At 46.6% G+C, this 22,895-nt stretch overlaps 1 protein-coding gene across 6 annotated transcripts in view; it reads left to right on the forward strand.

Moving 5' to 3' along the window:
* Positions 1-22,895, forward strand: part of CAMTA1 (calmodulin binding transcription activator 1) — a 245,427-nt gene that overhangs the window by 22,246 nt on the left and 200,286 nt on the right. For all 6 annotated transcript variants that reach the window (XM_063177088.1, XM_063177089.1, XM_063177093.1 and 3 more), the window contains one exon: positions 1,482-1,600. In XM_063177088.1, coding sequence (XP_063033158.1) covers positions 1,482-1,600 — 119 coding nt within the window. The remainder of the gene's footprint in view (positions 1-1,481; positions 1,601-22,895) is intronic.

Below are 22,895 nucleotides of genomic sequence, written 5' to 3' on the forward strand. Positions count from 1 at the left end.
ATTTAGTCCAGCACAGGCTCACAGTAAAGTTCCCAGTAACTCAGGGAGCGTGCAGGACTCATAAATTACAGAGCAGCTCACGTTTATCATACACATCGCTGCTTATCTTGTAAACTCATCTGCTGGGCTTGCACGAGCAGTTGATTTAACAGCATTGTATATTGTTGAACTTGACACATCCAAGAGTCTAATCAAGCTTTAAGAATACCAGGGATGTCTGGCTGCTGGTGTGAAGTCTCTGCAATTCCTGAGTAATTTCTAAGAATGATTGTGGGCCAGGCTCTGTCGGGTTCACTGCAGGTCACAGGGAATGTCTGTGTTGGGTGGAATTGCAGAGGAGTTTTGTCATAGTGCTGGCATGTGTTTTATGATATAAAATGATTAGATGTGTAAAATGAAGTTAATATCCTTTTTCTGTACATTTTCAAGTGGGAAATGACTATAAATTAATTCTGTAGGGTAAAATGCCAAGTGAGTAACTGTAGTGTTTGTGTAGCACTGTCCAGGATCTGTCATGGGATGCATGAGGCTGGTGGAAGATGACAGAGATATGGTGTGTTTGGAGGGAGAACTGATAAAGTTTTGTATTCTTTGGCTGGTCTCTCTCTTGTGCTGCTGCTCCAGTTCCCTTTCCTGTGGGGACTGATTTGTTTGATAAACATGTGCATTTCATGGGTGCTTTGATTGTTTTGGTGGTATTAGAGGATGATAGACACCTTCAAGGTGCTGCTGGTGTGGGATTGCAGAGCTTTTTGGGCCTTAGGTCTTTTAAGAGGAATTGATGCACCTTCTACATATTTAGCAATAAACCCCAATAATTTTGTATTATTTAGTATTTCTGCTTTTGAGACTCTTTTGAGACCCTTGGGCATGGTGAGATAGGAAAATTCCATCCCTCTTCCTCACTCTCATGTTAAGGAGCTGCATTTACTTTCTGAGTTGTGAATGGAAATAGAAGTAACCTGGCTTTGATCAGGTATGGTGTGTTTTAGTTTTAAATGAACTAATAGACCTTTAGTTGCATTTCTGCTGCAGCTTGACAAAATTATAGCAGGTGCTGGGGCTCTGTGCTTATTTACTTGCAAATCCTGTCAAGTGTGAACTTCATTTATGACTTCCCTGGCAGGTCGTGCCGCTGTGGTCACAGCTTCTACAGTGTTTTGTTGCTGTTGCTTGTAAAATTTGCCACTGAGGGAAATAATGAGATGAAATAGGCACAGGTAAGCACACACAGGCTCCTTTTGTCCAAATCCATTGAAGTTCTTCTAAAACTTTGCAACTGGAAAGAATTAAACTGTGTTTATATTTCTGAAATAAAGTTGCAGTTTCAACAGAAAGCTGTTATTTGTCTTTATTGCCATGGCAAATTTTTCTTTTTGGGCAGGGGAACTGAGGGGTTTCCAAGTCTTGTTGCTTGAGTCTCGTGGTTGCAACCACCCATTCTCCTGTGTGTACATCATGTGTCTCCTCTTTTTTTCTAGATGATCATGGGAACAGCAATGGCAGTCATGTAAAAATCTTTTTACCGAAGAAGCTGCTTGAATGTCTACCAAAATGTTCAAGTTTACCGAAGGAGAGGCACCGCTGGAACACTAACGAGGTAGTTAAACCTCTTACTCATTCTTAAATGTACCAGCTTACTTAATGCTTATGGATTGTTTTGTGAGAGCATGCCATGCAAGTTACAGGATATGAATTCCCTGGCTCTGGAACCTCTTCCATAAATAATAAGTTGAATACATACTGAAAGTAAGCTTTAAGTGAGACTTGAAGGCAAATGTGGAAGTGGACTTCTGTTTTAGACTTCTAGGAGTCTATTGCTCATGTGTGTTACTTGTCTCAGAGTCAAATTTCACATCACATAAATGACCTGTTTCAAAATGGTTTATAATTAGATAGGTGTGTTTGTACCATGATGAATAAAGTGTTACTTTCCTGTGCATGAAGACTTCTGAGGAAAAAAGTGGTGTGTGTTCTTTCCTGCCACACAGGGTCCTGGGAAATAACCAGTTTACCTCTGTCTGAGTAATCTCATTAAGAATAAGGAAAAGATAAAACTGGATTTTTTTTACTGGAATCCAGTTGCTCTTGAGTATATTCTGGTTCACAGATCACCTGTTACTGCATTATGGTTGGCGTAATTTAAATTAAAAAGTATTTTAAATTCTGTGGGCAAGGTGAAGTTAAAGAACAACCCAGGTAGCTCTATAATCCCTAGGCTTTATTCCTGCTGTGCAGCAATGCTGAATGTCCCATGGCAATACCCACAGTGTGTAGTTTTAGGTTTTAGTAGCTCTGTCTTAGTGTAGCTTTGCCACTTAATAATAGAGGAAATCCACTTGGAGAAATGACTATAAAACTCCAGTTAGTGTCTGCTTGTTGAGAGCTGACTGGTCCTGTTCCTCTGATCCCTCGTTTGTAGATGTAAACTTGTTAACAGAACCTGTGCTGGTGATTTTAGCACCTGCAAGTGGCAGCTGAGTGCAGGATCAAACACAGCTCACTTCTCTGTGTGTGTTTGCTGAGTGTGGAATCAATCACAGAGCAGTGACTGTGTGTATTTTTCAAAATTGGAGTCCTTACCCCTCTTCCTTTTGGTGTCTGGAAGTTACAATCAGGTATTTATTTTTAACATACCCAGTACTGTGATAGAATGAATTGGGTCTTTGGAGCAGTTGCTGGCCTTGGCTTTTTTGTGTAGATGTTTTTGTCTTGGGTCATTTGAAATGTAAATCATAGAAAATGTGGGTTGCTGTTTATTCTGTGTTAGTGTTTATATTAATGGGGACAGGGCATGGAGCAGTGGCAATTCCAGTGGCTGTGGCAGATGATGTTTGGACAAACACAGCTGGGGGCAAGCAAGCTCTGCACAGGTTTGTGACAGAATGATGCTCTTCCCTCTTACTGGAAAGAGCTGCTTGGGGTGGGGTTTAGTCACTTTAATGTTGCTGCTGTCCCCAGAGCAGAACTTTGTGCAGGATTGATGTGTGGAGCTTCCTATGAGTACAGGATATGGTAAAGTTCATTATGCAGCTAAAAACTGTTTTGCTATTCATGAGCAAAAGCAGGAATGTGCAGGTGCTTGGTGTGGTGTATTAGGTTAGGAGGAGAATTTGGGAGTGTGGCTGTTGTCCTAAGGGCTGTGTCAGTGTTTTGGGGAGCGAGGAGTGAGCAGTGTATTGCTGGTGGGATTGTCTGGTGCTGTAATTCTGGATGGATTAGATTATTTCCTGATAGACACAGGTCATCAACTGGGACATAAAAACAGACTCAACCCCTGTGGATCTTACTGAATGTCAGATTCCTCTCTCTCATTTGTATCCCCTCTTCACAAATCTCTCAGTGAGGCTGTTATGCCATGGGGATGTGGAGCTGGATCTGTCCATGGGTTGTAGCTTGTGCTGGCTCTGCCAGCCTTTGTGGTGTGGTGCAGTATCCCTGTTGCATGATTTAAATGAAAGAACTTTTCTTGTGGCCAGAGATTTTTTGGCCCCATTAGCTCAGCTCAGAGCGGGGGGGGAAAAATAGAAAAAGCCAGAGTCTTATGCTTAGATGAAGTCTTGGAAATTTGTGTTAATTATGGGGGAGGAAGGAGCTGAGCTTCCAGATTTTACTGCCTTCCCCACCCCCAATCTGAAAGTTTAATTCTGTGCACTGTTACAAAACTTGAAATTTTCTTAGGGTATAATTGAATAATAATGTTGGACTACATTCCCGAGGCATTCCTGCGGGAATACATTTTTTCATCTGAGTACACAGGTGTTCTGCCTGTGCTAGTGAAGACAGAAGGTGTAAATCAGAGAAGAAAAAGTTGTATTTTATACAGTGGTACTTCCAGAATTTTTGTACTGATCTCAGAATCCCTGTCCTGTGTGTGAGGTGTCTCCTGGACAGGGAGGTTTAGTAAAAGGTGGAAAAGAAATAAAATGCCTAAACAACTCACAGATCTGAATGTGTGTGACAGTGCTGTCCTCCCTCAAATGGTGTGTGTTGGGCAGTCACAGGAGTCTCTCCACAAGCTGCAGAGTGTGAGAGCAGCAGACATTGGTGTTGGATTCATCCCCAGGGTGATGGGGGCCAAACCCCCTAATTCCAAAGCCACGACCCAACTCCTAAACGTTCCCTTTGTGCTCCTTTGCATGGGGATGGTTCAAGGAGCCTTGACCACGGCTCTTGCCTGTCTCTGGTGGCCCTGAAGCCCAGCACAGAGGTGTTCCAGCTGTGGGGGTGGTGGGCAGCAGGATGAGCCTGTGCAGTCCCTGGGCCTGGGCTCCATCGGTTCCTCGGTGCTGCTGGTGCAGAGGTCAGGGAGCAGCCAGGGTACAGCATCACCATGGGAACACAGCAGATAGCTTTTTCTGAGCACTTAGGTCTGCAGCTTGAGAATGATGGTTGGATGTTAGTCAGGATTGGGTAGTTGGGAGGGAGAAACTGTCCTCTGAGAGCTGGGTGGGCTGTGGATGACTTTATATGTAGTAAAATCACGTGATGAGCAGCAAGAGAAATGGAGCGCTTAAAAATGGTTCAAACATGTTATTGAGGTGCTTTCCATTGGATCATGCATTTGCAACTGAAATGTTTGATGGAAATACATTTCCATACCAAGATGTCATCTTGTCTTAAATCAAGTTTATAGCGGTTTTATATTTCCTACTGAAGGAAGTGTTCCGTCTAATTCAATTTTTTTTTACCAGAGATAGAAAATCTTAAGTTTAGCCTAGCAATTTAATTACAGATTTACATTTTTGAAATGCCTGTAAAGGTGCATTGTGCTTATTTCTCTAGCTCTGGGAGAGGATAGAGATGGGGCTCTCATATTATTTCTCACATTAAGACAAATGAGTTAGTAGCGAGAAACTTCTGCAGTGCTTGGTTCTTGTGAGGGAGTTCCTCACTCTAAGGGCTTAGTTGTTGTTCACTCTGAACCATTTTAGGGTTTGTGAAATGCAGATCCAGAGTGGATGGAGCAAAGGGTTCTGGCTCAGTGTGCCTCGAGTGAGAATTTTGGGAGCTCTGGATCTCGGCTCCCTTCCATGGGAGCAGGGCTGGGTTCTCAAAGAAGGGCACAGAGCCACCCTCCAGGTGCCCCAGCTGAGCTGGTGTGTCCCCTGACAGAGGCGGTGAAGCTGGTGCCTCATTACTGTTACTCACTTTGGGCAGCAAGATGTGTTGTCTGCAGGAGATGCATCCCGCTGCTTTCTGTCTGGGAAGTGGGAGCTTCCCGGGGTGCTGGGGCTCAAGGATGTTGGAGTAACCTTGTCTGTGCACAGCCTGCCAGACACCGATTGCAGCTCTGGGCAGAGATGCCGTTCGTTAACAGTTGGCAGCCGCAGTCATTAATCATCCTTGTAAACACTTAATGACACGGTGCGAGAGAGAAGGAAAAGTTAAACATTGGAAATGTAAAATGCTATCGTGGGCTTTGGTTCCAATAGGATTCTCTATTTACAGTCTGTTGGGAGAAGCCCAGGACTTTCATGGTAGAAAAAGCCAGCGGCAATTGCTCCATGTGCTTAGGCTTGTCTGGAGGGGCATGGCAGAACTGCCCTGCTCTCTGGAGTCAGCCAGCATCCACATTTTGCAGTCACTAGGCTCAGATACTGCTTGGGAGAGTATTCAAATAATGCAATTATGAAACTGTATTTGAGCATTATTTAGCATAGGAGGAAACCCTCAGCCTCTGCTGCCTGGGGGCCCGAGTTGCGTGTTCACTGACATCTCGATGTGCTCCGGCGTCCTTGCTTTGCTCGCATGACAGTGACATTCTCCTTTTCACTTGACAACGAGTTATTTGCCATCTTTTCTCTAAAGCACAGAGAAGATCTTGAAGCTTTGGAGAACTGCCTGAGGGACGTGAGGGACCCAGACTGATAGGGAGAGCGAGTCTGGAGCCTTGGGGCTGGCTGTGATGCTCTGAAATGCTGGCAGGGAGGAGGTGAAAGCAATGAAATCTCTACTGCCTGCTCCTGCAGCTCCCCTCGGCTGAGTGGCGGGCAGCTGGTCACCGCACGGCTCCTGTCACCCCACGTTTGTACAGAGAGCCCTGCTCTGCTGCAGACCCAGCAGCAGGGTTACTACTGCTTTTTTTTTTTTCTTTTTTTTTCTCCCTTTTAATGTTTTTAAGTGTCTTTTAGAATCGACTCTTATATTAGAAAACTTAAAAAACCTCCTTGTTTTAAGGTGTGGTGTATTGTAACTCTGCACTGCCTGTTCCAGCCCATTCCTTATGTTACAAATATGTGGTGTTGAGCAAGTATATGGGACCAGTTTCTGTTACCAGCCCAGCTGGAGCAGGGAAGGGTTGTTGGTCTAGGTCACAGTGTCCCCTCAAGGTGGCAAAACTTGGTGGATAAGGAGCAGTGTTCAGTACAGCTCCCTCTGGACTCTCAAGTCCAGCATACTTTTTAAAATGCTTTACATCAATTCATTCAGATGTGTTCAGCTGGAGCTCAGGGTTCCCAAAGCCAGAGGCTGCTGGCAGCTGTTGGGAGAGCCCTGTGCCTGCTTAGGAGCACTCCCAGGGCTGAGACATCCTCACAGTGTGTGTCAGCTCTGGGGTTTCTCCAAAGCAATAAGAATATTGAATTTAGACTAATTGCCTGCTGCCCACGTGCTCTCAGTATAAAATACTCCGATGGTAATGGCAAATGCTGTTACTAGAAATGCTGTTGGTTTCTGTTCCACCTGATGATCCCCCACTGGAGGAGCAGAAGGGAAGTGGTTGAAGACCAGCTTGTGTGTGCTCCCACTTAACAGCTCCTTCTGCCCCTTGGAGTGGTGCTGAGCTGGGGACTGAGGCACATTACAAGGGTTTGGGAATGGCAGGTGATACCTTGTTGGGAGCAAAGTGTTTGCCGAGTGCTGAAGCAGCTAGAGAGCATCCATAAAATGCAGAGTGCCAGTGCTGCTTCTCACCCTTTATTTCAGTGCTGGTGGTGTGTGAGGTGCTGTGCCTCAGACAGATCTGTCCCGCCTGGCTTTGTCACCAGTGAGCTGGGTGCCTGCGCTGCCAGCCCGTGGGACTGCTCCTCCAGAGCCTGCCCCTCCTCTTGGCCACCAGCAGGAACATGAGGAACCCCAGTTGCTTTGAAGAAGAAAAGCCCAGCAAGTGAAAGGCAAGGGAAGCAGTGTTAGCAGTGTGAGCAGAGCAGTGCGAGTGTTGGTGCACCTGACTGGGGCTGTCTGGCGTGTGGGGGCGGCTCCCGCTGCGCCCGTGGCTGGGCTCGGAGGCTGATCGGTGAGTGAGACGGCAATTTCTCCAACACAAGCACTTAATTGGGGGTTTGTTTTGTGAAATTAATGAAATCCTGGGCTTTACTTAAATGTGCAAAGCAGGAATGTGTTGCTGGCGTTGTGTTTGTGGTTCCTCAGTTGTGTTTACAGCCCTAGTGACTGCTGTGAGCAGGCTGAGGATGGAGCAATATTAGAAGGTTACCTACCAAATCACCAATCCAGGTGGTTTTGAACAAGGGCAGTAATACCTGTTCATGCTCAAACACAGATCCTCATCTTCCTCTTAGGAAAACCTGGCTTCTTTCCCTTCCCTTTGGTTCATATTAGGGTCAGTGAAAAAGAGTGATCTTGTAATGCTGGGCAGTTAGTCTGTCAGAGTGGTGGAATTGGAGTGAATCCTGTAAAGCAGACCAAACAGATGGAGGGTTTGGAGTAATTCACTGCCCCTGTTACTTTTTTTTAATCTCCAAGTTAAACTCTTTTGAATAAATTAAATTAATGAATTAACTTTTTTACACTCAACGACAGCCTAAAGAAAAAAAACAACTTCATATTAGTTTTAGCATATTGCACACAAAGTATAAAATATTGATGGTATTTAACCACCTGGCTGTCGTTAGTACCTGTCACAGTACCTCTGAGTATTGGTCAGTGGTATTAGAGCTTTTTGCTGTTTGATACTTCCAGATTCCTCCATAGAGTGGGTGTTGTAGATGACCATAGTACAGCAACAAATGTGTGTCCAGATACCTGGACAGTGGCTGTACAGTGGCTCCAAATCCTTTGTCTTGTGGGAAAATAAGGTGGAGTATTATTTCCTCCAGTTGTGCTTTTCCTAACCTGTCATCTGTTGTGGCTCATCCTTGTTAACTGTACATTATTATCCTGAAATGTAGTGGCAAAAGCAAAAGGGGAATCTGGTGTGTGGGGAATAAAAATTTGGAGTTACTGGTAATGAAGGAGTCAGGCACGTGGATAATTGAGTTAGTATTTACCTGTTTTCTGCAGGAGCAGTAGTGGTAGGTACCACTGCATTGTGTGTCTCTGATTCTGGCTTGCCCAGCACTGAGTAAATACTCACTGGTGTTACACAAGGTGTACTTCCGTGTTATGCAAGGAAAATGGTACAACAAAGTCAATTTAGAAACAGTCTCTCTCCCAGCGCCTGGCATGTACACAGGAATTGGTTTACTTGGCAAATGAATGGGAATTGAGAAGATTATATTTTGTAGGGGATTGAAATCCTGTCATCTTGGTCTCAGGTTTGCTGCTTCTAAGGGTGGCTGTTTCATTTGGAAGAGAAAAATCAAAGAATTTAGATTAGAAAGAAAAACTAGATATGAAGGAAAAGCTAATGCAAATGAAAGCAAAGGTTTTCTTCTGCTGGGGCACTGCCTAAGGAAAAGAGGGAAATAAGCAGTGGTCTTTGTGGGGAACAGTGTCCTAGGGACAGCAGGAGAGGGCATAATCTACTGCAGTGGGGGGAAGAAAACCCAATTCTCTGTGCTCATTCTTTTGTCCCTGGTGTCTGTGCCCTGTTGTTGACAGACAGCAGGAGCTGGGAGCTGTTTGCAGCACACAGCCATGGACTGGGCCAGGCACTGGAGAACCCTGTGTCCCACCTTGGGTTTGTGCCTCCCCATTGTTGTCACAGAGCTAAAATGTTCCTGGAGTTGCCTAAAACTCATCTTTGCAAACTTTCTGTTACCTGAGAAGTTGTGGTCCTGCAGGCATGTCCCTGTCATGTACCTCTGACATTCCTGAGCTCCTCCTGGGGTCTTCCTGGTCACACAACTCATGTTGATGCCTTCAGAGTTAATTATCTGATGAGTCACTGCAAGTCTGTGTCCGTGCTGTTATTGCAGAGTTGCTGGGTTCCCAAAGTGCTTTCTTTGATATCCAGGTTGTCTGGCACATCTGCAGTGTGAGCTGTGGGGAGAGGAGGCAGCCCAGCACAGCAGAAACGTGACTTTACTGGTTTGGCTCACAGAAACTGGAATTGATAAATGCTGGAAATAATGGCAGGAACTGAGTTTTAAGGTCAGCAAGCAGGAGGGTTTGCCAGACATGGTTGCTGAGGGGAATAAGGACCTTCTTGCATTCTCCAGCAGGTTCCTGACGGTGACACACATAAAGCAGGAATGACATGGAAACATGACACATTTTTGGGAAAACATCCAGGCAGTCTCTCAGTGGGTGATTCTCTGACACTGAGGGCTTCTTTGCCTTACAAAGGCAGGGTTTTGTGCAGGGAGGTTTTTCCTTGGCTTCAAGCACAGGGCTGGTTTAGTCCAGATAAGAGTCTCCCAAAACTTAATGCCTTGCCAGGCAGGGGGAGGCTGGAATGAAGAGGAATGAAATGCCCTTGGTGGTTGTCTTTCTCCAAAAGTTATCTGATGTAAATATTACGTTCCCTGCATAAATTTAGTATAGATAATTGACTGCATCTTGCTTGGAAATGGGTACCAAAGGTTGTTTTATAGCTTCTGTGTAATTGAAATTCCAGGAGGAGAGGCCTTTGTCTTGGAAACCACATTTGAATTACTTTTTTATTGGAGTGTTAAAGCAATACGTTACAATGTGAGGGGTTCAGCGTGCGTGTGTGTCAATAATTACCAGATTTCCACAGTTACAGTGAATAGAGAAAACTGTTGAAAAAGCATGTCAAGCTTTCTCTGAAAAGCAGCCATCCAACAGTTGTGTTGAGTGTTCTGACCTAAGCAGAGCCTCCCTGGCTCAGGTGGGGTCAGTGCCAATGCAGGACCTGCAGCTGATGCTGGGGCTGCACAGCCTCGTGCCCTCGGTGCTGAGAGCAGTTTGTGAAACGAGGAACCAGTGCTGCAGCGTGGAAACGGGAAAGCTTTAAGGAGCCTGTCTGCAGGGAGGTTTACAATAACAAGCCCAAGTGGCTGGAGACAGGAGCTGCCCAGTGTGGCTGCAGGAGGGGCAGCAGCCGCCGGCACAGGAGAGCAGCTCAGTGTGCTGCTTGGGCTGGGTGTGGAGTGCAGAGCTTTGATGTGCTTCCATAGAAGGTTCTAGTTTTACTCACTGAAGCTCCTTTGTTTTGCAGAGATCTTGATGCAGACGCCCTTTTGGATTTCTTTTTAATAGTGTGTGACCCTTCACCTTTGATCCCTTGACCTGCATTACTTTGGTAACCATTTCATTTTTTTAATTTCATTTCATTTTTAATTTTGGTGTGTAAGCTGTAACATTTCATCATTTTAAACTGTAGCGTTCTTTGACCTCCCCAGATGTCTTTTTTCTTTTCTATGAGGATGCCCAATGTTGCCTTTTCTTGAATAAACATTATTTCAGTTGTTAATAAAATATGTATTTTTCGTTGGTTTTTGCTTCTTTTAAGTTTAACTGTGTGTATGTTGCCTGTATAATACTTCTTTTGATCTGTGTTTTCCCACTCTATCTATTTTGATATTTATGTACATCTTTGCTTTTAGTTCACATTTTTTCTGCAGTTGTTTTGTTCAGTAAAACCCATTCTTGTGGCCTGTCCATGGCCCATCTGTGTCCCCCTCTAGTCAACTTTTGTAGCTTAAACTAACCTTGGGAACATTTCAGATACACTTACAAATAAGAACTATTCTTTGCTGTTAAAATTTTTTTTTTCCTGTCCTGAAGTTAACTTTTCCTAACCATCAGCTCCAAACTGATAGCTGTTTTAATAAAAGATTAGGCTTCAGACCAAAATGAAAATCTCACTTGAAACTCAATTTGCATTTATTTTTCTGTTATCATTGGAGCCCAAAAGGAAGTTATCAATGCTTGGAGCTGTGCTTTAGGCACGGCTGTGCTTAGGGAAGCAGCGTTGTGTGTACGTGGGATGGCAAAGCCCCCAAAGCTTAGTTGGCTCTTTCCATTTTCCTCTTGAAAGGGAAGCAGTGGATAAGACAGATTTTGGCCAGATTCTATTTTTATCTGGTAAATGATCATATGAAATCCACTGAGCACGGCCCACTGAAGTACAGATTACTTTTTAAGTGTCTCATTATTTTATTCTCTAACATTTAATGCTGAAGTTTTAATTGCACACAGATGAAGCTGCTAAATGAGCACTGAAATGGATTTAGGTCTTCTCAGAGCCTTGTTGATGCTTATAAAACTTTATATCATTCATTAGGACTAGAGATTAAAATTGCAGAGAGCTGTTCACGTAGTGCCACTGGGCTCTGCTGGTGCCTGGCCTCTGGAGGAGCCTGAAGCTCACCTGAACACCCTCCTGCTGACCCTTTCCCTGGGAAACAGGACTGCATTTGGCTCTGCTCCCCTCTCTGGGGTCCTGCTGACCTCCAGGGCTGAGCCTGACTTGTCTCCTTCCCCCTGAGTCCTCTGTGAGTCTTGAGGGATTCAGCCCTAGCAGGTTCTACCTGGTTCATCTCGTGAGGATGCACCATCAACACGAGAACCTGCTTCAGGAAACAGGTTTGAATTGGCATCCCTGCCTGAGAAAGGTATTTCCAGCACTGATCTCTGTGCTTAAACCACCTGTTTTTAAACGGCCCTTGTGTGGCAGAATTGCCTGCTAAAATACAGGCAGATCCAGTATTCACAGAATTCCTGCCCAGCACCTCTGTGTTCCTGTGTGAGCTTCTCTGGCCCTGTGGCTGTGAGCTGTGCTGGGCTGTCACAGCCTGCATCAGTGCTTGAAGCATTCAGGTGGATTTTCCTTTCCCCTCCTGTTCCAAATTTTAGCTGTAATTGTTTCTGTAGACCTGGAGTTGTCAGTTCTGGTACACAGACTGTGGCTCCTCACTGAGCCTGTCTGGGATAGCTGGGATTTGGCTTTGGCTTGGCTTTAATGCTACCTGTCATCCTGAGGAGAAGAAGAATCCTCCAGAAACCATCTTGAGCCATTTCTCCAGTCTCCAGAACAGGGTTTTTAAAACTCAGTGGGAAAAAATACTTACTTTGCCCAAGAAAACCCCTTGAAGACTCTTTTTCTCCTCATAACACATATTTTATGTTGGCAGCAGTTAGATGTGAATGCCCTGACTTTCCAGGGCAGCAATTCTTAAAAACCTTTATTTAAATGTCTGGAAGCTGAAGGAAATCTCCTTCCCTGTGCAGTGGGCTGGCTGTTGGCTGCCTCCTGCTAGAACAAATAGCAGGGAAAAAGAAGAAATGAAATAAAAATGTCTGATGTTGGGAATTGGAGTCAATAATAAAAAACACAGAGCTTAAAAGATGGTTAGAATGTCTTGTTTCTTTTTTTTTTTTTTTTTTTGTGTCTCATTTCATGTTTTGTCATGTCCATCCTGCCTTCTTTCATAAGGTAAGCACTGACCCATGGCATTCTCTGGGTGTAGCTCCCAAGGTGGTGGGATGACAGAGTGATGCATGCTTTGTTGTGATATTTCCATGTATTGTGTTAGATGCAGATGGTTATTTGCAGTAATTAGTGTAAATAATATGGGTTATGCCTGTTCAGCTATTGCATGGGCTTCCAGGATGCTAGAGCTGCTGAAGGAGGAGAGGTCCAGCCTTTGGGAAGGGGGAGATAGGAATTGTCCCCCATTTCCTCTTTAAAACACAGTAAACATTGGCAAGAAAAGCTGCTTTGTTGAGCCAGCATCAGCACTGCTGTTTGCCCCAGTGTAAAATCTGTCCTGGGTTTTTGCTGCAGTGCTGCTGGATACAGCAGGAACAGCAACAGCTGACCCTTGGATGGCAAGAGATGATGGAACTTAATTCACTTTAATGAGCTTGTTTTTCACTGAGCAGTAACTCAAATACATGTTTTCATCAAACACTTAATCAAAGAACTACACAAATGCTGCAAAATGTTTGCAAAGCAAAACATTTGTCTGTTTAGATTTTGAGAGAATACTCTATTGAGAGATTTGTTCCTGCTTACAAGGTTTTTCTGTTACTCAAAGCCAGAATGTTGACAACATCCACTCCTGAAACAAGTCTTAATTTTGAAATCTATGCAATATCTTCTGCTGCTGGAGGCTTTTATGTATTAACCTTAACAGAAGGCTGAAGGGCTGAAATGAAATCCTTGGCACACATACAGGATTCAGAGCGTTGCATGTCTTGCAGTTCAGGTAATGCAGCTGGTGTTGGATTAACCTAATCTGCCTTATGCAACCTAATAGACACCTGTGTGTCATCTGCATGTGCTGCTTATTTAATAAAACATAGCAGCAGCAAATTGCTCACTTTGGTATGACTTCTTTTGAAAATCAGATGTACTGGTCAGCACAAACCGACCATTTTCTGTTAACACTGAAACTCATCCAGAGGTGCAGGACAGGTCTGTATCTCCTGCCCAAGACTGCCTGGGAAAACCCAGATTTCCATGCAGCACCTGACCCTATGCAATAAACTGAGCAAGTGCCAGCTAACCCTCCTCGTGTTTCAGGGCTGGTGGGTTCTAGACTTGGATCCTGCTGCTCCCACTGCCCTTGTGCTCAGAGGGGAAGGGAATTGCCCCTCTCCAGAGCGGAGCCTGGGTGCTGCTCTGCCTCACTGGCTGTTGGGGCAGCCACTCTGCAGGGAGGTTCTCTTTAGGTGGGGCTGAGTATCTCAGGCTTATCACCCTGCTTGCTGCTCTGGGTGTATGTTGGTTTTCAAAGTCCTTAAATAATTTAATTATTGCTCCTGCTTTAATCTCTAACTTCTCGACGTGCATTAAGGACTCGTGGCTGAGGGGTTGAGCTGGCGCCATTGTGCAGCCAGCCCTGACCTCTCCTGTGCTTCTGCTTTTCCTCTGCTTCAGAAGTAGAACTGTAGCCCTTGACACCCTGCATTGGCTTTGTGTCTGCTAGAGCAGGGTCCTCTGCCTGTTCCCCGCTCTTAGATGCACATTCAGCTCAGAAAATGCTCAGTGATAAACATGTGTTTTTATTTCTCCTTCAGGTTTGGCTTGTCTGCTTTTCAGCTCTTCTAGACATTGGAAATTCCAGTTTGTGTTTATTTTCTCTGGATTCCTTCCTACAAGACAGAAGTGAATTCAGCATGGATTATTGGGGAGAGCCTTGGCTGGGAATAAGGATAATTGCAGCCTCTGGCTGTGCCACAGTTTCACTGATGATTTCTTTTAAGTTACTCACCTGCGCTGTATCTGTTTCCTCAGCTGTAAAATGTGGGTAATTACCTCCATTGTAAAATGTTACAGGGTCTGCTGGTAATTATATGAACGAAGTGCTAATTACAGTGATTATCCCTTGGACCTAGTCTAGATCTGGCTGATGTTCCTGTTGTGATGAACGTATGAAACAAATACTACAACTTGCTTTTCTCCATTCTTTGCGAGGGGCCTGGGAGGTGCCTTGTCACAGGATGTGTTCCCAGTGAGAAGCTCTGCTGCCCTGTCACCCAGATCCCTCTGCTCATTTCTCCTTCCCCTCCACCCTCGTGTGTTACAGGGCTGTGGGCTGAGGAATTACTGATTCACTAGTTGGAGCCACATATGATCTGATAGCCAGGGTTTCTGCTGTGGCTTTGCTTTTCCTCTTGGGGACGTGTAGAAGGCAGCAGCCAGGGAACTGCTCCCGAGGTACCACTTGGGTTGGGGCCAGTCTGTGCTGCCTAGTGGCCTCTGTTCCTTAAGAAGTTCTGACCTTGATGCCAGGAGAGGTGTCCTTCCAGCTGTGGAGATTATTTCCCTCCTGTAAAAGCCTACAGCTTCAAGACTTTATTATCAAATATTTTATTTGCCTTTCTCTTCTCCGTTTATTTAGGACACATTTTCTTTGTAGCTGGGAATAGCTCTACTATCCCCTGAGCAGGGCTGGGTAGTGGAGGAAGAACTGATATTCTTCAGGGTAGAAATGGAGTGTTTTCATCCAGAAAATGCTCCTTCTGCTGCTGGGAAGGTGCTGTAGTTTTTGTTGGTAGTAATGAGTCACATCATATATCCTGTAATGATGAGAGTCTCCTCTCCTATGCAATCCCTGCCTTCCCTGGTCACAGACCTCATGGCACAGTAACAACAAAAATCATGTGCTTGGTTCACCTTGCTGCAACTCTGCCACATCTTATTCCCTGCCTTCCCTGCTTCTGCTGGATGGATTTTCTGCCTTTGCCTCCAGCCTCCATACACCTGCTTCCCATCAGCCTCAGCCTTTCTTTGCCCTGGAAGAGCAAGGCTCAGTTATGTCTGCAGAATTTAGTAGCTGAGCAGCTCTTCCTTTCTCAGAGTTTGACGAGTGCAATGAATTTTTAACTTTGAAGAGAAGGTTTTAGTTCCTGTCCGGGATGATGGTTTGGAAAGGTTTTCTGGCAGTGGGAAGGCAGTCTTTAATTGCAGTTTTGCACCTGAATTTTCCAGACTAGATGCTCTTCTCTGACAGCTTCTGTCTGATTGATTCTCTGGCCTGTTCTTTTCCATGACAGGATACTTGAGTGCTCCAGGGATGGGAGCAATGTGCAACTCCTGATAGGTGAAATCATTCATTGCCAGGCAATGAGGGTATGGAAGGAACTTCTCTCGTTAGGTGGAGGAAAAGGTAGATGAGGGATTATCATCTCCCCCACGATTTGCTCTTGCATTGCTTTAGAGCATCTTAACTAGAGAGGTGTGTCTGTGCTTCACCTAATGCACATCTGCCAGACTTGTTTGAAAATCCTTCATTTGGGAAGCAAAGAATTTGGTTTGTTCCTGCAGAAGCATCATCTATTAAGATGAATTAATTTGGTGTGAGAGTCTTCAAAAGTGAATGATGCCATATCCATGTTCTTACTGCCCATTGCACAAGAGAACTGGTTTGTTTGCTCTCTGCAAGTCACATGTTCTGAAGAATGTTAAATTACTGTGTAACCTGGAGGGCAATCAGTGATTCAGATTTGATATTTATCCAAGTCTAATTTTGCAGCATTCTTGCAATATCTGGTGTATCTTGGCACCACTCTGAATGCTGTTCATTAAGAGTGTAGATAAAACACAATAAAAAAAAAAAACTTAAATGTTTAGTAACATTATTATAAACTTTCTCAAATCTTCTTTCTCTTAAAAATAAGAGCAGTGTTTGGTTTTCATTGAGGTGCAAAGTGTTGTGCAAAATCACTGCAACTTGTGACAAAAATACTTTAAAGTATCTGAATGAAAATGCAGCATCACCGTGAAAACAAAAGCGTTAATGCAAAAGTGGTTCCAAACGAGGTGATGCTAAATGAAGGTTTTCCTGGTTTTGAGAGCCGGTTTTTAAGCAGTGGGGGGAAATTGCACACCCCAGGGAAGGAGTTTAGGAGCACTTTGGATATGTCAGGGGTTGCTTCAAAGAAATCTGTTAATTTTTACTTTTTTTTGTAATTGCCTGTCGCTGCTCGGTGTGTGAGCCGGTTATAGATAAGCACAGCAGTATAGATAAACACAGCGCAGCAGTGCCGGGGGCGCCTCTGGCCGCAGCCCCCGCTGCTGCCTGGCCTGTCCGGGCTGTGCCGCTGGCCCCGCTGCTTTCGGCATCGCCTCTCACCCATCCAGCCCCGCTCGGTACCGGGGACGTGAGGCGTGCCAGCAGCACGGCCTGGAGCCCCGGAGCTGCCCGTGCCCGCCTCGCCGCAGGAGGAGGAGGAGGAGGAAGAGGAGAGCTTCCATCGCGCCCCGTTCGCAGCTGCCCCCGTGTCTGTACGGACGCGGAATCCCCACAGGAGGGTGCTGCGAAGGCACTGAATGTGCAGGTTTGCAGGGAAGAAGAGGAGGGCTTGGAGGAGACGGCGATTGTAGGGCAGCCAGCGCCGTGGCTCTGCAGAGCGGGGGCCGTGCCCGGGCAGCGGCGCGGGGGAGGCCGCCCCTGGTGCCCGCGGCAGCTGCTGCCGAGCCCTGGGCTCCGTGTCCGCTGTGGGAGTGCGAGCAAAGGCAGCGGCAGCACGGACACTTGGTGCTGCGGGGTTCAGGTTTGGTAGCTGCAGAGCGTCCCGGGGCTGTTCCCCTCCCTTCTGCTCGGGGTTGGTGCCGGACCCTTCCCCTGTGGGCATTATCCGTGTGGCTTCTCTGCAGCGAGCCTTGGAGCACCCAGCTGCTTTCCTGTCTGCATGTAGTGTGTTTAGTCTGCACGAGTGGCAAAATGCATTTGCTTCCAAGTAGAGACAGGCTCCAAATTCTGTCCTAAAATATTTTGTAAGTTGGACCATTTTATTCAGTGTGATCAGATGAGAAATAAGAGTAGAACCTCTCTTTAGTTCTTGGCTGTGCAACCCTCTTCCAAATATTTTAGTTAAAGGGATTATTCCTTTTGCATAATACATGCTTATGCCAAAAAACTTGTCTGACAAGGCCAGTTAAGCAGCACATTCACATGATTCTCCCTTTAGCTGTGTGCTGCTTCACCCTGAAATTGTGTGATCATTTAAAAGTAAACAACCCTCCACCCTGGGGGCTGCACACATCCACTCTGCCCCTCACTTCCTTCTGCTGCTTTTCATTTCTTAAATAAACTTTTGAAACTGAGGATTATATAACTGAAGAAGAGACTTCTCTTTGGGATGACCTCTAGGACATGTGGGGGCATTTAGTCTAATTCTGTTTTATGGGAGTGTGGGAGCTCTGATCCCTTCCTTCAGTGGCAGCAGATTCAACTGATCTGTTGGAGCTGTTGAAGAGAGGGGGTATAAAATTAACTACTCATTGCATTGGAGCACCTCACTTGGAAACCTGGCTCTGAGATGCACGTGAAAGTCTCTGTGGGGTTCCCTGCTTGCCATGGGGACATCGCAGCATGTGCTGGTTCAGTACCTGGGTTTGGATCCCAGGTGTTTGGATGGAGGACCGTGTCCAGCAGTGATGGTCCTTTGTGTTACTCTGTGGGTTTGGCATTCCTCTGAAATTACACACCAAAAAACGCTTTTGGTGGGATGGGTGATCCCAAATTTTGGCTAATACACACTGTGGAAGAGGTGCCTGGCAGCAGTGGGGCTTTGCCTCAGCACCCTCATGGCAGGACAGAGCTGCTGTTGCATCCGAATGCTGTTAGATCAGCTGCAGGCGAATACAAATAGACTTGGATTTTGGCCCTGTAAAGGGAGACTTTCAGCTTCCCCCGGGAATTCTGCCTTGGCAGAAACCAGCTGTAGTTCAGTGGTTTCTGTTACCAGGCAGAGTCTGTTTGGATGTTAGAAAATTAGAGCAGAAATTCCTGCAGCAGTCAGCTGTGTCTGCGTCACCTCTGTGACCTCTAACTGCTACTCCTGCAAACAGTTGCCATTAAACACAGTCAATAACCCCCTTCTGCATTCCATTGGATCGTCTCTTCCTGCCATCTCAAATGAAAAATAAACAAAAGAGCTTAAGCGTGCAACGTGCTAAATAGACTAATCAGCTGTGAAAATATTTTATGGGGGAATCTGGGGCAAGAGCTGTCAGTGGGAGCGAGCTGATTGGAGCTGCAGCAAAACAGCTCCGGGAGGCAGCCATGGGGACAGAAGGGAAAGATCTGTTCAAATGGATGCATGCTATTTTTTTTACCCCTTTCTGAGTAGTTTTAGGAAATCCCTCCCTCTGTAAATTGATTACCTCTGCACATCAGAATGCCTTGGCTCTAAGTACGCACTAAGCTGCTCCTATGCTGATTTGACTTTGCCTGTTAAATGTAAAACAGGTTTTAATCTTCTCATTTAGATGTTTTAATAGAAAGTAAATGTTTAACTTGCTTTGCTGTGGCCTCCAAATCTTTAATCCGTGGGAACGTTTTTAATGAAAGGGAAACCGTGCTTTTGTTTAAAGCACGGGGTGATGCTGCAGGCAGTAGTGCTGGTGGAGGGAATTGCAAACCCACACCAGGAATTTTTGGCACTGGTGGATCCCGGATTTGGGGATTATGGGTTTAGGAATATGCTGGGGAGAGTGACAGGGGGACAGTCTGGCTGGGAAGGGGTCTGTAACCATGCTGTAAGTTCAGTGTCAGTGATTCCTGCCCCCGAATTCAGAATCATCCCTGTGTTCTGATGATGTTACAGGGCTGTTGCTGCTCCAGCCAGGGAGAGCTGAGCAGAGCCGTGTGCTTGCCAAGGAAACCGCAAAGCAGGCAGCACCGGGTTTAGTTCTGCACACAAAAGGGGGGTGCTCTGCTCTTCTGAAGCCACTCAGCTTACCTATGATTTAATTTAATGTAATTTGTTAAAAAAGATGTGGCTCCAGGACACACAATACAGCTGGCAAAGTACCATGACAAAGTTAAAACTGAACAAGGAGGGGAGCATGCAGTAAATGTGGGTAAAAACCAGCTAGAGGCAATCCAAGGTACCTGTGCCTGCTTTGGGGCAGGACCCAGAGCTGTTTGCCCCTTCAGTTGCATTTTCTGCCTCAAATTAGAATCGGGACTTTATGAGGTTAAAAGTGCAGCAAGACCTGGAAGATGGAGAGTGTTGCCAAAGGATTTACCTCCGTGTTTCCCACCAGCCTGTGCTGCCAAAGGGAGATGCTGCTCAGGGCAGCTGAAGGCAGACAGGCACCTCCAAGGAAGTGCTTCATAAACACAACTGCCCTCATTGGAAAGCCGACTGCACCGATAAAGCTTTGGCTGGGTAAATAAAGTGTTCTGATTTCCAGGCCTGTATTGTAAGTTGTCGAGCTGTAATTGTGTAAGTGCCAGGCTTATAAATAGCAGGGGCAGCTGGCACAGCCCAGCCATGGCACACCGTGGCACCGGTGCTCCGTAGTGAGAATCAGGAGGATTGTTCTCATTTGGGTTTTGGCTTCTCCTTTTACACTCCACGCTTTTCCCACCTGGGCTTGCAGGGACTGGTTCCTGTAGCCAGGCCTGGCTATCCTTTGTGGGACAGGGGCCAGCTTGGACACAGGAGCATCCTGCGGCACCTGGATTTGTACCTGATCTGTGCCTCAGCTGGGCAGAAGGCAAGGAGAAGAAAACTATTGGTAAAATAATAAATCGACTTCAGACTGAAACAGTTCATTATTGCAGCATCAGTACACTTAGGAGGCTGGTGCTGCATCACAGGTGTGTGGATGCCTGTGGAAAATAGTGTCATAAGGGGTGTCCCAGCAGTACCTGCAGAGAAGGATTTGCTGTTCTCCACAGGATGACTGCAGAGCAGTTTGCATACATCCGTGGGGAAACAGAGCTGCTCCTTCACTGTGCACCAGAGGGATGAGTTAGGTTTTACAACATAGTAACTTAAATATTTAATTTTCTGAGTTGTCATTGTTCTAATTAAATTAATATGCAATGTTTTTTTTCTGTTTGCCCTTTTCTTTCGACTTTTTTTTTTCCTCTTTGACCAAAATCCTAATAACCCAACAGGTCACAGGCACCTCAAGCTGCTGGGGCAGTGCTAGGGGCTGAGGAGAGCAGAGCTGGGGCTGTGCATGGAGGGTTGGGGTGTGGCAGGACGACAGTGGTGGAAAAATGTTTGCCTTCCCTGTGGGAGTGGGGTTGAAACGCTACATCAGGCACGTGTCACCAAAATAATAAAAATACTATGAAAGCAATCAAGTATGCGTTACCCACTTGGCGTTGTTACAGGCGGCTCCTCCCTGTGCAAGGCCAAGCCACTCTGAATTCATCCCCCGGGATTTGGTGTTAAAACATGTTCGCTGCCAGCTGACAGAAGAGTCAAGCTCGGATTTATTACACCGGCACCTGCAGTAAAAAATGACAGATGATGCGAATGTATTTAATTATCATTCAACGCCACGTCTCTGCTCGCTCCGGTCGCGGGGCTGCAGCTGGCAGACACTTTAACTAAAGTCAGTGTGCTTATCTGGAGAGGGGCCCGAGGAGGCGGCCGGGGCACCGGGTGCTCCTGCGGGTCTCTGCACACACTCGCTGCCCCGCGTTCCCCATCCTGGTGCTCCCGCAGGGACCGCGCTGCCAGCCCCGTGCTGGAGTTCCCCGGAGCGTCCCTGCCAAGGGGGGTCCCCGGGGGTGCGGGCAGGCTCGGGGCACAGCCCTGCGCTGCCGTCCCCGTCCCAAAGGCCGCTGCGGTTTGCAGCAAGGTCAGGGGGACGCGCCGGGGCTGCCGCAGCGGCGCCGGGAGAGAAGCGCGGCTCCCTCCCGCCGCCGGCTCCACGTGTGCCGGGAAACGGAGCGGGGATGCTCTGGGCGGCTCTGATCTGTGTGTGTGTGTGTGCGGCTACATGGGCATGCAGGCACAGAGATTCATGCCAGGACATAGATATACACGTGCGTGCACAGATAAATGCGCACAGACACATGCATGCCCACGGGTAGACTCGTGAGTACACAAATACACACCTGCATACACACCTGCATATACAGACAGACACACACGTGCACACGTCATGCACACGTGCGTACACACCTGCGTACACACATGCAGATGTACATACACACATACTCACAAGCATACATGCATACCCACGTACACACACATGCACATATGCATGCACACATACACAGCTGCACACACACACACACACCCCTGCATACACACATGCACACCTCATACACACACCCCCAGCCATACACACGCATACACACCTGCATACACACGTACACCTCTGCATACACACATACACACGTGCATACAACACACACCCCTGTATGCACACACACACCTGCATACATACATGCACACCTGCATACAGGCATGCACACATGCATACACACACACGTGCATATGCACACACATACAGGCCGTATACACACCTACACACCTGCATGCAAACACACATTCTCATACACACACACACCTGCATACACACATGCACACGTGCATACTTGGCCTGTGGGAGGTGGCCCAGGTGCTGCTGCCCAGCTGCCTCAGCCCCAGCTGCCGTGGCCTCTCCCAGCTGCTCTCAGTGAGCTCTGATGGAGCTGCCTGGGGAACCTGGACAAGCCCAGAGCCTGCCTGGGATGCTCTTGTGCCCTCGGTCCCCTGCCATCACCCCTGTGCCCCCTGGATGCCAGTGAGTGCTCCTGGTCAGGCAGGTCTGTGAGCTGCCACAAGCTGGACCAGTTTTTTTGATGGGGGGGAAAGGCAATCCAAGGGTGAGCTGGGCAATTCCTGCCTCCCTGAGGGATGAAGATTTGGGGTTGTTTAGGGGGAGTGTCCTGCTTTTGCCTTCCTGCTTTGTAGGAGGAAAAGCTGCTGTTGGGGTTTTGTTATCGCTTGTTTGTTGCCTGTGCTCACCAAACCATGCAGGGAAAAGGGGATTTGGGAAGGATTAAAATATCTGATTCTTGCTGGTTACTGAGCCTTTTGGACGTGAGCTCCAGCAGCTTTGTGCTGCGTGGAGGAGACAGCGGCCCATGAGGAGAGGTGGTCAAAGGAATTGGCCAAAAAGGAACAGAAAAATCTGATTTTTTGCAAAGCTTTTAAGAGGAGAATGGAAGAATTTTGATCTCGCCAAAATACTTTTGACATTGGAGTTTACCTTGTTTTTAATAATGATTTAAAAAACCCACGTTGTTGAAAGCAAAAGAATAAGAGACCATCTGGAAGTGAGAGGTTTTCCTCAGTGCCCTGTCACAGAGTGTCCTCACTGCTGTGTGCAGAACAGGGAGATGTTTGGTTTTGGGGGATGTTTCTGGCATGAGTATCTTGCACACCAAAACTCTCTCGTTTTTGGTGGATGTGGCATTTCCCCTGGGGGTTTTGGCCAGAGGAGCTGGGCAGGCACATAAAGCTGTGCTTGTGGGTGCTGCTCTCTCTTAACCACACCAAACCCCACACTCAGAAGTGGAGCAATCAGCTGGGGATATTTCAGAGCGGGTGGTGAA

This window comes from Melospiza melodia, chromosome 26 (genome assembly GCF_035770615.1).
Source record: "Melospiza melodia melodia isolate bMelMel2 chromosome 26, bMelMel2.pri, whole genome shotgun sequence".
In the NCBI taxonomy this organism is placed as follows: domain Eukaryota; kingdom Metazoa; phylum Chordata; class Aves; order Passeriformes; family Passerellidae; genus Melospiza; species Melospiza melodia.